This window comes from Dama dama, chromosome 12 (assembly GCF_033118175.1).
Source record: "Dama dama isolate Ldn47 chromosome 12, ASM3311817v1, whole genome shotgun sequence".
NCBI lineage: Eukaryota > Metazoa > Chordata > Mammalia > Artiodactyla > Cervidae > Dama > Dama dama.
Genome location: NC_083692.1, coordinates 82,797,078 through 82,811,037, shown reverse-complemented (window position 1 = coordinate 82,811,037; position 13,960 = coordinate 82,797,078). Strand labels below are relative to the sequence as shown.

The 13,960-nt window shown below is 35.9% G+C and overlaps 1 protein-coding gene across 8 annotated transcripts in view; it reads right to left on the bottom strand.

Moving 5' to 3' along the window:
- MYO9A (myosin IXA) overlaps positions 1 to 13,960 on the bottom strand; it is a 239,522-nt gene that overhangs the window by 51,569 nt on the left and 173,993 nt on the right. For 4 of the 8 annotated variants that reach the window (XM_061157939.1, XM_061157938.1, XM_061157940.1 and 1 more), the window contains 3 exons: positions 10,268 to 10,367; positions 9,542 to 9,757; positions 2,403 to 2,515 (listed from right to left, as the gene is read on the bottom strand). In XM_061157939.1, the coding sequence (XP_061013922.1) occupies positions 2,403 to 2,515; positions 9,542 to 9,757; positions 10,268 to 10,367 (429 nt within the window). The remainder of the gene's footprint in view (positions 1 to 2,402; positions 2,516 to 9,541; positions 9,758 to 10,267; positions 10,368 to 13,960) is intronic. The other 4 variants (XM_061157937.1, XM_061157945.1, XM_061157942.1 and 1 more) reach the window with 2 other exon arrangements.

The following is a 13,960-nucleotide window of genomic DNA, read 5'->3' as shown; positions in this document are numbered from 1 at the left end:
TCACCTTTTTTACTATGTAAATAATATTCACAACTGAGGCATATAGTACCCTATATAATCCATATTTTTTAGAGTTAATGTTTTATTTTATATTTGCTCATTTTTCTACATTCAATTCACCTCCAAGTGTTTCCCCATTTGTGAATATCTCCTCTCAATATGTTGAAACACAGTTAGGTACTCCATCAGTTCCATGTTCTTAAAGAAATCTTTCCCAGAGCCTTCTAACCTGCTCTAATCTGGCACGGTTCCCTCTGTGATTGCTGTACAACCACCATTTGTAAAGCTACTTTCAGGATCATAATGGAGATTTCTTTTGTCTCTACTATTTTGTGATGACATGTCTTTTGGTATGGGTTTATTTTCATTCATTATGTTGAGCCTTGTCAATCTAGACGCTCAAGTCCTTCAATTCTGTGACATTTACCTGAATTACTTTATTAATGATTTGCTCCTCTGCATTTTCTTTGTTTTATCTTTCCAGAGTTCTTACAAGTGAGTCACTAGATGTCCTAAACTGCTCCTCTAATTTTCTTCCCTTTTCTTGCCTCTTCTTTCCTTTTGTCTTTTTGTTCAAATTTCTGAGAGATATCAACTATCTTTCTCATGCTTTGGACTTCTTTATGCTATTGCAGTTTCAATTTTCAAATGCTCTTTTTTTATTATGAATGTTTTCATTTCAACTATTCTAATTTCATGACTATAGCTGTATTTCTTCATGCAGAAGATCTATTGATAGTTTTATGTATCTGTCTTGAAGTTTTCTTTCCCCTGTATAGTTTATTTCTTCCAAGTTATATTTTATCCATTAATTTTAGTTTCTTTCATTTAAGATGGCTCCTCAAATGTGTGGTGATCATGCTTGGAAGCGCTTCCCTTGTGGCTCAGCCGATAAAGAATCTGCCTGCAATGTGGGAGACCTGGATTCGATCCCTGGGTTGGGAAGGTCCCCTGGAAAAGGGAAAGGCTACCCACTCCAGTATTCTGGCCTGGAGAATTTCATGGTCTGTAGTCCATGGGGTTGCAAAGAGTCGGACACGACAGAGTGACTTTCACTTTCACATGCCTGGAAGTTCTAGTGTGCATTAGTGGGGCTTCCAAACTGTGGTCGCCCTTTGCAGGGTTATCTGGCTCATACCAATATCTTTAGGTCTTTTCTTGAGGGTTGGACCAAAGTCCCAAAGACTCTTTGAATCATCTGCTTAGAGAGTATGTGAAACATGGGAGCTGAATACAGAATAAAATTTGGGGGATCTTAACATTCAGTATGTAAACATTCATAAAATCCCCCCGGTTCCAAATATGTACCTCAATCCTCAAGTATATCTAGTTACCTCCAAGTGCAGAAATCTTTTGTTTTATCCTTTCCAGAAAATATATCTCCTATTTTCTGCTAGGGTTGGGGAAAATCAGCCAGTCAGATGCTTCTTTCTCAGTTGGCTTAAGATTTAGCTTTCTCCTATCTATTAAGACATTTTAAATTTGTCTATTTACCTTTAGGATTCCACATTTTTATTATTTCTGTCTCCTGTTGCTTTGTTGCTGCTGTTGCTTTTGTCCTGTAAAGGTTATTTTAGGAGGATGTGGAAATTAAATTTATATATTTAATCTTCTATCTCCACTTGTATATTTTTCTACTATGTTATATTTTGATTCTCAAACTTTCATCTCCAGCATAATCTGCTCTAGATTTGGGTTACCTTGGATTATGCCTCTACAGTCATTGAGAAAGTGATTTTTAACGGGGTTATGAACCAGATAGATATTCAATGTGATATTCAAGTGTTCAGTGAGGACCCAATTGCCTTACATAATATGATAAGGGACAAAGACATACTCTTGATAAATAAAAACTTCATATACTTTCTTAAAAAGAACAGTTATTTCCTGAAAGCTTTTTCCAGTTCCATTTGTAAAACACTTAACTCAGAGCAGAATTCAAGTCCAAAACCAGAAAATATTTTCACTCTCATCTCATCTAATGTCTTTTCTTTTACAACCAAAAACCCTAAGTCATATAATGATGTTAAGACTTTGCCTGGGACTTCCCTGCTGGTCTGGTGGTTAAGACTGCACTTCCACTACATGGGGGTGTGGGTTTGAGCCCTGGTCAGAGAACTAAGATTTCATAGGCCAAAGAGTGTGGTCAAAAAAAAAAAAAAAGATTTTGCCCAAATCACAGTGCTAAAAATATAAAAAGACAAAGCTTACTATATATATCTGAACTGTTTGTTTCTGTCAGAGTAAGTGCTTAGTATTTGCTGAAAAATGAATTTCAAAACTTTTGAAATTGATAGCTGCTCTATGAATTATGCTTTTATAAAGATGCTCGGTATTTAGCTATAGTCTATTAGTAAATAAAATTCTATTACCCCTATTAACTTTCAGTGTATGCTTTATACCTTATATCTGAATCTGAAGTCTTCTGTCTCACTGCCAACTTCGTGATCTCTCCTTGAGACATGGTCTTATGAAGCTTTGCTTCTTCATCAACTGAAGAAAACCGCTGTGAAGTCTGTAATAATTACATATGTAAAGACTTTAAAACCAAGTAATTATTATCACAGCACTATAATTAAAACTCAGATTACAGAATTATTTTAGAATTACGTCCATTAAAAACATACAAAAATACATTCATATTACTCAGAGATTCATTAAGATAAATAAAAGAACCTACTAAAAATTCCATGAAGTTCAAACAGTAATCCAAAGTAAAGGGCACTTGGGTCAATAAAAAAGCTAAATGGGAAATACCAGCTCATGTTTTCTGACAATTTAGCAAACAATATCAAGTAGGGTGAATGGAAAAAAAAGAATATCAAATGGAAAAGAAAAAAATCAAAACCATCTACAGATAGAGACAAAAGATACAGGACCTGATAAATCTAGATATACAGGATAATTAATCAGTAGTGATCAAGTTAAAGACATAGACTAAACTTTAAAGAAAAAATTCTCAAGGTCTGCACGTAAAAAGATCAAATAACTTATAAGGGCAAGAGATTTAGACTGGCAATAGACTTACCGACAATAACAAACAAAGTAAGACAATAATAAAATAACATTTTCAAATAACTCAGAAAAAGTAAATATGAATCAAGGACTTTATATGTAGCCAAGATGTCCCTTCAAATATCAAGGCCATAGAAAGACCTCAGGGAATTCCATATCGAAGGCCCTTTGAGTAATCTAAGGGAAGAGCTTCGTCCAACCAAGAGATAAACAGGGAAACTTCTGCAAAATATTTGAAGTGATAATTTAATACATTTAATCATAGATCTAAGACAAAAACAATGGTGGGGACTATGGTGAAAGAACTGTTGTATAAACTACATATTCTGACAAAGTAGAAAGGAGTAGAAGGGAATAGAGACTAGAATAATTCACCAATAGTTGTGTCACAATAGGTAAGAATATTACTCATTCAAAAATTACTAATTAGAGTATTATTGATTATATTTAAAAATATTAAAGGCATTTTTTTAAAAAGTTACATATAAAAGTAAACAATCAACAGAACAAGAACACAATGTTTGCTAAACATCAAAAGAAATTTAAAAAATAAAAGAGGAAGAAAAAAACAAAGACAGCAAATTTACCATGATAATAACAAAATTGCAAGTTGAGAATTAATCTCTGACTTTCATCAATAAACATGAATAGATTTAACTCACCTACTAAGGGGAAGATTTTTTAATTTGGCTTACAAAGCAGGGCCCAACTATATTGTATAAAAAACACACCTCTAAACAAAAGGATCCAGACAAGCTAAAGTTAAAAGGAAGAACAACAGTATTCTAGGCAAATGGAAATAATAAGAAAACGGAGGCTGTGATATTACTAACGTAAAATTCAAGCAAAAAAACATGGAAGCTGACAAAGGACAATTTTTAATACTAAAAGGTACAATTCACAATGAGTAACAAGAATGACACTAACATCCATCTGATATAAGACAGATAAAAAATAATGATATAGAAGACAAATAACATTATCAGTAAGGTAGAGATTATGCATGTATACTGAAATTTTACACTCTGAATAGAGAATACACCTTATCAAACACACTTTCAACAAGTAACAAGTGCTGGCAAGGATATGGATAGAAGAGAACCTTTGTTCACTATTAGTGGGAATGTAAACTGGTATGGCCACCATGGAAAACAGTATGGAAGGTCCTCAGAAAATTAAAAGTGGAATTATGATATGATCCAGAAATTCTACTTCTGGATATTTATCCAAAGGGAAAAAAACACTAATATAAGATATATGTACTCCAATGTCCATTGCAGCATTATTTATTATAACCAAGTTATAGACGTAGCAAAGTGCCCACCAGTAGATGACTGGATAAAAAAGATGTGGTATATATATAAATACACACATATGTGTGTGGAATATTACTAAGCCATAAAAATTAATTCTTGTCATTTGAGACAACATGTATGGATCTAGAGGGAATTCTACTAAGTGAAATCAGCCAAAGACAAAGACAAAAAGTGTTATGTTCTCACATGTGGATTCTAAAAAACAAAAACAAAATGAAAAAGGACTCATACATACAAAGAACAAATGGGTGGTTGCCAGAAGGGAGTAGGGGGACGGAGGGGTGGAAGAAGAGGGGTGGAAGAAGAGGTGTGGGTTTTGAGATTAAGAGATACAAACATCCAGTTCAATAATAAACAAGTGATGGGTATGTGTATGGAGCACAAGGAATATGGTCAGCAATACTATAATAACCTTGTATGGGGATTGATGACTCTAAAATTATGACGGTGTTCATTTCAAAATGTAGGCAAGTGCCAAATCATTACATAGTATATCTGAAAGTAACATAATATTGCAATCATATATATTTCAATTTAAAAAATGCACATGGAACATTCATAAAAACTGATCATATTCTAAGTAACAAAGAAAATACCAATAAATTTGATCAAACAGAAGCATTATAAATAGTCTTTCATCAGAATACAATAAAACTAGAAACTAACAAAGATTTAAAAACAAAAAGGCTCTTCATCTGAAAACTAAAAAATATTTCTGTTAAACAAGTTTCAGGTAAAAAAAAGAAATATAAACTAAAATTACAGATTTTCTTTAAAATAATCAAGCCTTTACACATTAAAATAAATGAGATACATCTGAAGTGTGATCAGAGGAGAATTCATAGCATTAAAAACCTGCATCAATAAAAATAAATGAAAAGTTACTCACTCAAAAGACTAGAAAAATAAGACAGTAAACCAAAAGAAAATGTAATAAATAACAAACATAAGGTAAAAACAGAAATCAGTGGAGAATGAAAAAAAAGGAAACATGATAAATAAAACCAGATCCTATTACTCTGGAAAAAATTAACAAAATAGACAAATAACTAGGTAAAGAAAAAAAAAATCTATGAAATAAGAACTGACAAAAGGGAAATAACCACTGAAACAGAATTTTTTTAAATCATGAGACTACTTTATAAACCTCTATGCAAGTAAATCTGAACAATGAAATGGAAAAAACTAGTTGCCAAAATTGACCTTATTAGACAGAAAGCTTTAAAGGCTAATTCTCCTAGAAGAAATAGAGGAACTTACGCTACCAAAAAAGTACCAATCCCAGATAGTTTCATAGGAAAATTCTACCAAATCAAACAGCAGAAAGTGGCAATGCTGTCCTCTGACTTTTGGGGGGGAATAAAATACACATATAAATACTAAGTGTAGGGAGTTCCCTGGTGGCCTAGTGGTTAGGATCTCACTCCATGGCCAGGGGTTCAAGGTCTATTCAGGGAACTGAGATCCTGCAAGCTGAGAGGTACAGTCAAAGGGGGGGGTAAAGAAAAATTAATGAAAATCTGAATAACAAAACTAAAAACCAGAGAGCCCTAACAGGCTTGAAGAAATTAAACAATATAAAATAGAAAACAGTATGTTAAAAAAATAAGTAAATACTAAGTGTATGCAATAAGTTGCTGTCTTGGGGCCACCAATCTAAACTTTCTATGCCATAAACTGTTCAATTCACCAGTTTTCCAACTTGCAATACTCATCTCAAAATCACTAGCCTAGGTCCTAAAATATTATAAATATCCTTTCCTGACTTCCCCTTTCTTAAAAATTACTAAGACCTAATCGAGATAGCTTTCCCCTTACTGTAAAATAAGCTAACAGACTTAGCCATGCTTGATCAATGGTTTTTTTTCTGGCAGTTTTCTGTGGAGTAAAGAGAAGGAAAATTCAACACAGATAAGGAGTGAAGAGTATCTCAGAGAAATACAAACAGAAATAGGAAGGTAAGAAGTACAGTAATTGTGGGGGAAAATGAAAAACTCAGTTTTATCATACAGGAGATAAAGACAATAAATTCTGGAGAACTGTTTGGGAGTCAGACCCATGGAGATGACTGCTTTAAGTGTAGGGAATGGCAGAAGAAACTACACGAGAAAACTCTGTTACCTCTATCAATTCTACAAATAAGGGGTAGAAATGATTTTATTAACTCACCATCCATATGATTCAGGGACTAAATAATAAGCTATATGAAAGCTATCTTTAAAATGTTGCTTAGCAGAATATATTGTTGTTCTTGGGTAAAAACCAACATAAAGTGAAAAGTGAAGTGAAGTTGCTCAGTCATGCCTGACTCTTTGCGACCCCATGGACTGTAGCCCACCAGGCTCCTCTGTTCATGGGATTCTCCAGGCAAGAATACTGGAGTGGGTTGCCATTTCCTTCTCCAGAGAATCTTCCCGACTCAGGGATCAAACCCAGGTCTCCTGCATTGCAGGCAGGCGCTTTAACCTCTGAGCCACCATGGTGTGTATAAAAACCCAGTGAAAGCAGCATACAGAGCCTAAACAGTTATTCAAATGGCAGAGTTAAAAGCAGAGAAAAACAAAACAAAACCAAGGTCATAGAGACAGAAACCACTACTCCCACTTCCACTCCTTCACTGCAGGCAACAACTAATTACCCATTTGTCAACTCCAGAGGTAATGCTTATCAAATCCCCTTGAGGGCATGCATATCTAACTGTTTTTATCTCATTAGGATCAGTGATCTCACCCACGGAAAGGTCAGCTGATGGCCTCCTTGAGGAATGGCACACTCCTCAGCAAATGTCAGAGTCACTAAGCCACTTTGTCCAGAAAATAAAAACTATCCAGCTTTTAAAAAAATCATGTGCCAGAAAATCAAGACCATTTACAACCCTGAAGATATTCAGATTTTGATAATTCAGTAGATTTCAGTTAGAAATAATGAGTCTTCATTTTCACAATATCAGATAACATTAGAACATGGCATATTTTCAGATAAACATAAACATACTTTAGAACTGTCCCTACCCTTCCCACCCCCAACCCCAATAAGTATCTGTCAGCATAGTCTAGAGAAAGCAAAGCTTCTTCATGCAAGTGTCCACCAGAAAGAAACACCACAACCTACTCCTAAAACAGCTAGGGATGAAATATAGGACAGGGAGAAAGCTGGAGAGGTGACTGGTACACTGTGCAGGAGGGCGCTCTACAACTACTGGCATGCAGTGATCGTCAAGCAGGTGAACGGAATCACAGGCAGACTGCCAGATGGGACCCTTACAGGGACTGAATGCTCCAAGCAGAAAGCCCAGCTTCTTGGCTCATCTCAAGAAGAGTTCTCAGAAAGAATTCTACCACCAAAAGGACTAAGGTTTGTATCACAGGAAACTCTCAGGAACAAAACAGCAATTACAAATGCTAAATTCTTTGACAAATAAAAACTGGAGAATAATTTACGTATGTTCCCTATTTATACTAGAAATATATAGCAGTGTTTTTTCATTAAAATTAGTTTGCTCCATTACATAATTTCATCTTCAACCAACTAAGCATATGACAGAATACGTTTCAATAATTATAAATCAAAAATAGGGCCATCTCCAAAGTGGAGAAATTTAATCCTACACTGAAGAGAAACCTTTGGTTCTAACTAGATATATTAATGAACATACAGGCTGAGCAACTTTTACTCAGTTTAATTAGTCTAATTAGATAACTGGCTGTGCATTTTTGTATTTTTATTGGTGATTTTAATTTTTCTTCCTTAGAATATCCATATTATCATTTAAAAACTGGGTCTATCTCCAACAAGAGATAAAGACAATGAGATTATTCTGGAACGTAACGATAACTTTTAACTAACTAGGTCTTCAGCACAAACAGCCTGAAAGTTTTTTTTAAAAAAAAGTGAAAGTGTTAGTCGTTCAGTTGTGTCTGACTCTCTGCGACCCCATGATCCAGCCAGGCTCCTCTGTCCATAGAACTCTACAGGCAAGAATACTGGAGTGGGTAGACATTCTTTTCTCGAGGTGATCTTCCCGCCCCAGGGACCAAACATGTGTCTCCCACACCACAGGCAGATTCCTTACCACCTGAGCCACCAGAGAAGCCCCCGAGACAGCTTAAAGCCATTCAAAGAGGAAATATTGAATGCGTCGACAGAAGACCATCCTAAAATGCTCCTCCCATAATGAACAGACACTACAAAAGAACACTAGAGACTAAACTTAATTAAGGATATGCATGGAAATAAAATGCCTATCACTCTACCTCCTCAATGATAACATTTAGTACATAATAGGCATACAGGGTACTCCTATTGTATTTTCCAGGCCAATTCCAAAATCAAACACTTTATATCCATAAATATACTCAAACTTATCAAATTATGTGTACCTAATTTGGGCTGAGATATGATAATAAAGCTATTTTATTTATGCAATTTTAAATATAATGTTAATGTTATAATTTGTGATTAATATAAATTCACATTATCTACAGCCTTTTAGTTGGCTGGGTTGGTTCAGGAAGATATTTTTAGCATTTCTCATTACATTTTTAAAAAATTCATGTTTATTTTTTATTACTAAAAAAATGCAGAGGGGAAGCAGGTTTAAATGAAAAAAAAAAGAGAGAAAGAGAGAGAGATAATGAGAGAATACTATTTCAGTTAAAAGCTACTGGATTATTTAACATATACTCTAGTCACTAGACCACAGAGAGATCAGGAAACTATGGCTAGCAGGTCAAATAAAGCTCATTGCCTGTTTTTGTAAATAGTTTTATTGGAACACAGCCATGCACCTATGTTCACTTACTGCCTACAGTGGTTTCCACTCTACAATAGCAGAATTAACTAGTTCCAACAGACACTGTATGACCCATTGAGTCTGAAATATATAATATCTGGCCCTTTACAAAAAAAGTTTGAGGCTCCTGTTCTAGAAACTTTTAAGATAGAACACAGAAAACTTCTACATTAGTGCTAAGTAATTTTAATATTTTTTGCCTAACTTATGATTTAACTGACATATACTGCGCTAAAGTGCCCTTAATCCAAGTCCTGTTAAATTAAGGTTTAGCTTTAGTTGCTGTGTTCACTGAGGTTTCCCACGTACAAACCATTATATATGGAGAAGAAGCTGTGAAGGTTAGCTTTAGATTAGCAAAGACTATTTCCATCAGATTTGCTTGTTGCCTATTTATCTTATACTGCTATAAAATTACCATTTCGGAGTCACTGTGAGAGGCCTGACCCAGGCTGGGTGCAGGCCCTAGCTCAGAGTGAGAAGCTTGGTCAGGGGAGAGAAGGGGCTCAATAATGTCATCGTAATCATCTTCCTCTGTATCCCCCTCCCCATCGGCAAAAGTACCTCTAGTCAAGAAATCGGAGCGCGTCCGCGCCATTCGAGCTTTCTTTTTATGGGCCGGTCTGGCAACCTGCTTGACCAAATGATAAAACAAATAACACAACAATGTTTTGTTTTGGTTTTTTGGGAGATGATGCCAATGAAAGACATCAGAGAGCTCATGAGTTTCTTGAAACATCCCCTCCCGCCCCATGCCTTTTCCACTAGAAGTGACAGCCATAACCAAAAGCAATCCATATTCATTACTCTGGACAAAGAATAAGAATCGAAGCTAAATCCACTGTTCTTCTCCATAGCCAAGGAAGTCATTTTTCACTGCCATAATACGTCACCAAAGTCACCTGCATAAATTGCCTTCTTTTCTTTTAGAATTCCTTTTTTGTAAATATAATCTGGATTTGTAGGCATTCTTCCCTGCCTGAAGTATTCCTGAGTATAACAGACTTAACTCATGGCTTCTTTTTCTATAAACACTTGGGAGTAAATGAGTAAATGAAGTGTTCTAACTACAAGAACAGTAATTTCCAAAACAGTGTGCACCTATTTTGCATACAAGATAAATAAAACAAAATTCAACACTTACCTCTCCTTGGCCCGGCCCAGTTAACTTTACAGGTTTCCAAGTTGGTTCATCCTGTTTCTGGAGTTGAGGATTTCCACTGTTCAAGGCTTCCATGGTGACACTTCGGATGAAACAACAGGATTACACTTCAATTCCTAGCAGATAACTCATGGCAGCAGTCTTAAAAGGATAGCATGAAATATAGTCTAACAGGCCAGGTCAAAGAAATGGATTTGATGGTGAGAAAGGGAAAATACCAAGTCCACAAATCTTAAGAATTAGTCTTAGAAGGGGTCTTTATACGCTCATCATTTAAAACACCTGATAAGTAGCTACCGAGTGATGAGGATCTCATCACTTTGCTTTATAGGGAGATGGTTCTATTGACAAATTTTCTTTCTGAAATCTCTCTGCAACTTTTATCTGTTGGCTTAATTTTAAAACTTGAGGCTGTACAGAATAAAATCAACACTGACAGAGTAAGAAACTGTTATCAAACTAAAAGAACTATGCTCCAAACCATAAAGACAGTATAGTGTTAGTTTATGAGAATTTAATTTTTGCTTGAATAACCACATGACATGACTGCTTTATCATTAAATTCTCTGCAGAAATGAATGTTTGTGTCTGATGAAAATCTGAAGAGAACCTATACTTTTAAGAACCCAATTATCTATACTTACTCAGGACCATGAATCTTTAAATTTATCAGGAACATATTGTTCATCTCTTCTTAGCAAGACTGTAAACTCACTGAAAATCATATTTTACCTTCTAGCATACTGCTGAGTTTAAGGTAGACATTAACTTATAATATCCTTTGGCAGACTAACTGCCCTTGCATTCAAAATCTTCCAGGAAAGCCTAGGTTATCTTGTCCAATAATCCCTAAACACACCTTTCTTACAGCTAAAATCTTCTTAGAGATCTCTCTTTCTGACCAGTATAAAATCAAGTCCAGCAATCCTAGGTTGTCCTAAAAGATTCCCTTTTGATTATTCAGATCTCTCTTGCCACAGCTGAGTCATTTATCTTTGATTTGTTCTCCAAAAGAGGGACAATTAACAGGACCTTTGATAGTACCTGGCTACTCTGGTTAACTTTTTAATTCACAGCATTTTCTCTAAGCTTCTCCATGATTTCTTTTTTGTTCTCCCTTACTAACCAGATGAAAACTACAATGCACTTATCACCCTATGGCATAGAAAGAACGCTAATCTAATGTTACTTCCTAATCAGGATACCCAATGCTGATTTCTAATCAGGAAACTCAAATTCTGGGCTCAGCTATTTCTAACTATGTGACCTTATCCAGGTATTTCACATCCACGGGCACCAGTGACCTCATCTATAATATGTGGTAACTGAATAGATAACTTAGAAACACTAACATTTACAATTCTATAAAATGCTAATGTTTCTAGTATTACTTACAGAATAAGAGAAGATGTGAAGTATGGATTTTCCTTAAGCTTTCATGCAAACAATCTAATACATATCATTTTGAAGATAAATAGTTGTTAATAAGGTAAAGTAAAAAAGGAGCTGTTAAGACTGTATCTTGGCAAAATGATAAAAGGAGTAATTCACAAAGATGATTAATGTTTTTGAAATCTGCCTCTTGAGAAATCTTTATGCAGGTCAGGAAGCAACAGTTAGAACTGGACATGGAACAATAGACTGGTTCCAAATAGGGAAAGGAGTACGTCAAGGCTGTATACTGTCACCCCGCTTATTTAACTTATATGCAGAGTACATCATGAGAAACGCTGGGCTGGATGAAGCACAAGCTAGAATCAAGATTGCCGGGAAAAATATCAATAACCTCAGATATGCAGATGACACCACCCTCATGGCAGAAAGCAAAGGAGAACTAAAGAGCCTCTTGATGAAAGTGAAAGAGGAGGGTGAAAAAGCTGGCTTAAAACTCAACGTTCAGAAAACTAAGACCATGGCATCCGGTCCCATTACTTCATGGCAAACAGATGGGGAAATAGTGGAAACAGTGACAGACTTTATTTTTGGGGGCTCCAAAATCACTGCAGATAGTGACTGCAGCCATTAAATTAAAAGACACTAGCTCCTTGGAAGAAAAGTTACGACCAATCTAGACAGCATATTAAAAAGCAGAAACATTACTTGGCCAACAAAGATCCATCTAGTCAAGGCTATGGTTTTTCCAGTAGTCATGTATGGATGTGAGAGTTGGATCATAAAGAAATCTGAGAGCCAAAGAATTGATGCTTTTGACTCTTGAGAGTTCCTTGGACTGCAAGGAGATCCAACCAGTCCATCCTAAAGGAAGTCAGTCCTCAATATTCATTGGAGAGACTGATGCTGAAGCTGAAACTCCAACACTTTAGCCACCTGATGCAAAGAACTGACTTATGTGAAAAGACCCTGATGCTGGGAAAGATTGAAGGCAGGGGGAGAAGGGGATGACAGAGGACAAGATGGTTGGATGGCATCACCGACTCAATGGACATGAGTTTGAGTAAACTCCAGAAGTTGGTGACGGACAGGGAGGCCTGGCGTGCTATGATTCATGGGGTTGCAAAGAGTCAGACACGACTGAGCGACTGAACTGACTGACTGACTGAACATTTTCTGATGGGCTTATATGCTACAGTCTTGAACTGCGGGACAATCTACAGGTTATTGGGCAGGACTAGGCTCTCAAGCTGTCATGTAGTCCAACTGCATTTTATAATATGATATAAAAATTCTTAGTGGAAAAATAAAATATCAATGATCTCTTGCCCATATTTACAAAGGTTTTCTATAAAATCTGTATGCAAGTTTTTTAAAGACTGAAAGATTTAAAAGCTCAGGATTTGATGAGAAAGGTATTTTCACAGTTAATATGAAATACAACTTTTTTAGCCCTAAGATATGGCTCTCCTTTCATTTAAACAGTGATATTCTTCCACAAGAACTGAAAGAATCCACTGTGTAACTAGGCTTAATACAAATATTTTAAATTTTATCAAATTTGTTTTATGTACCACTTAAATGCTTTTTCATAGCTACCACTTGTTAAGACAACTTAAAAGTATAAGGAACTTCCACTTATACAAGGTATCTAAAGTAGTCACAGGGAATTCTCCAGCTATCCAGTGGTCAGGACTCTGAGCTTTCACTGCTGAGGGCCTAGGTTCAATCCTGGTTGCAGTGCAGTCAAAAATAAAAATAAAATAAAGTAGTCACAGTCTTATAAACAGAAGGTAGAATGGTGGTTGCCGGGGGATGGGGGTAAAGGGAAAAGAAGAGTTGCTTTCAAGGGTAACTGAATTTGTTTTGCAAGATAAAGTTCTAGATTTGTTGCACAACAATGTGCATATGGTTAACACTACTGAACTGGACACTTTAAAATGGTTAAGATGCTAAATATTATGTGGCTTTTATCCGCCCCCCTCAAAAAAGAAAACAGGTCTTAATGAAGACCATGAATAGGCCAACAGCTATCACAAACCCCATTAACTTTAAAGCCTGACACAAATAAGCTTGGACTGCTACACCTAACAGCTGTGGGGCAACCCGCATTGTTGAATGTCGACTGCATTTCCAGCCACTCTATGGCGCTCCACAAATGCTTTCTCCCTCATTGGGGGGGGGACTAAAAACCCTGCTGCCTGTGCTTAGTCAAACACTCCCAGGGTATAATTATATCCAATTTTCAGGTGGCTGGTGTAGTCAACAATCAGGAAATTTTTT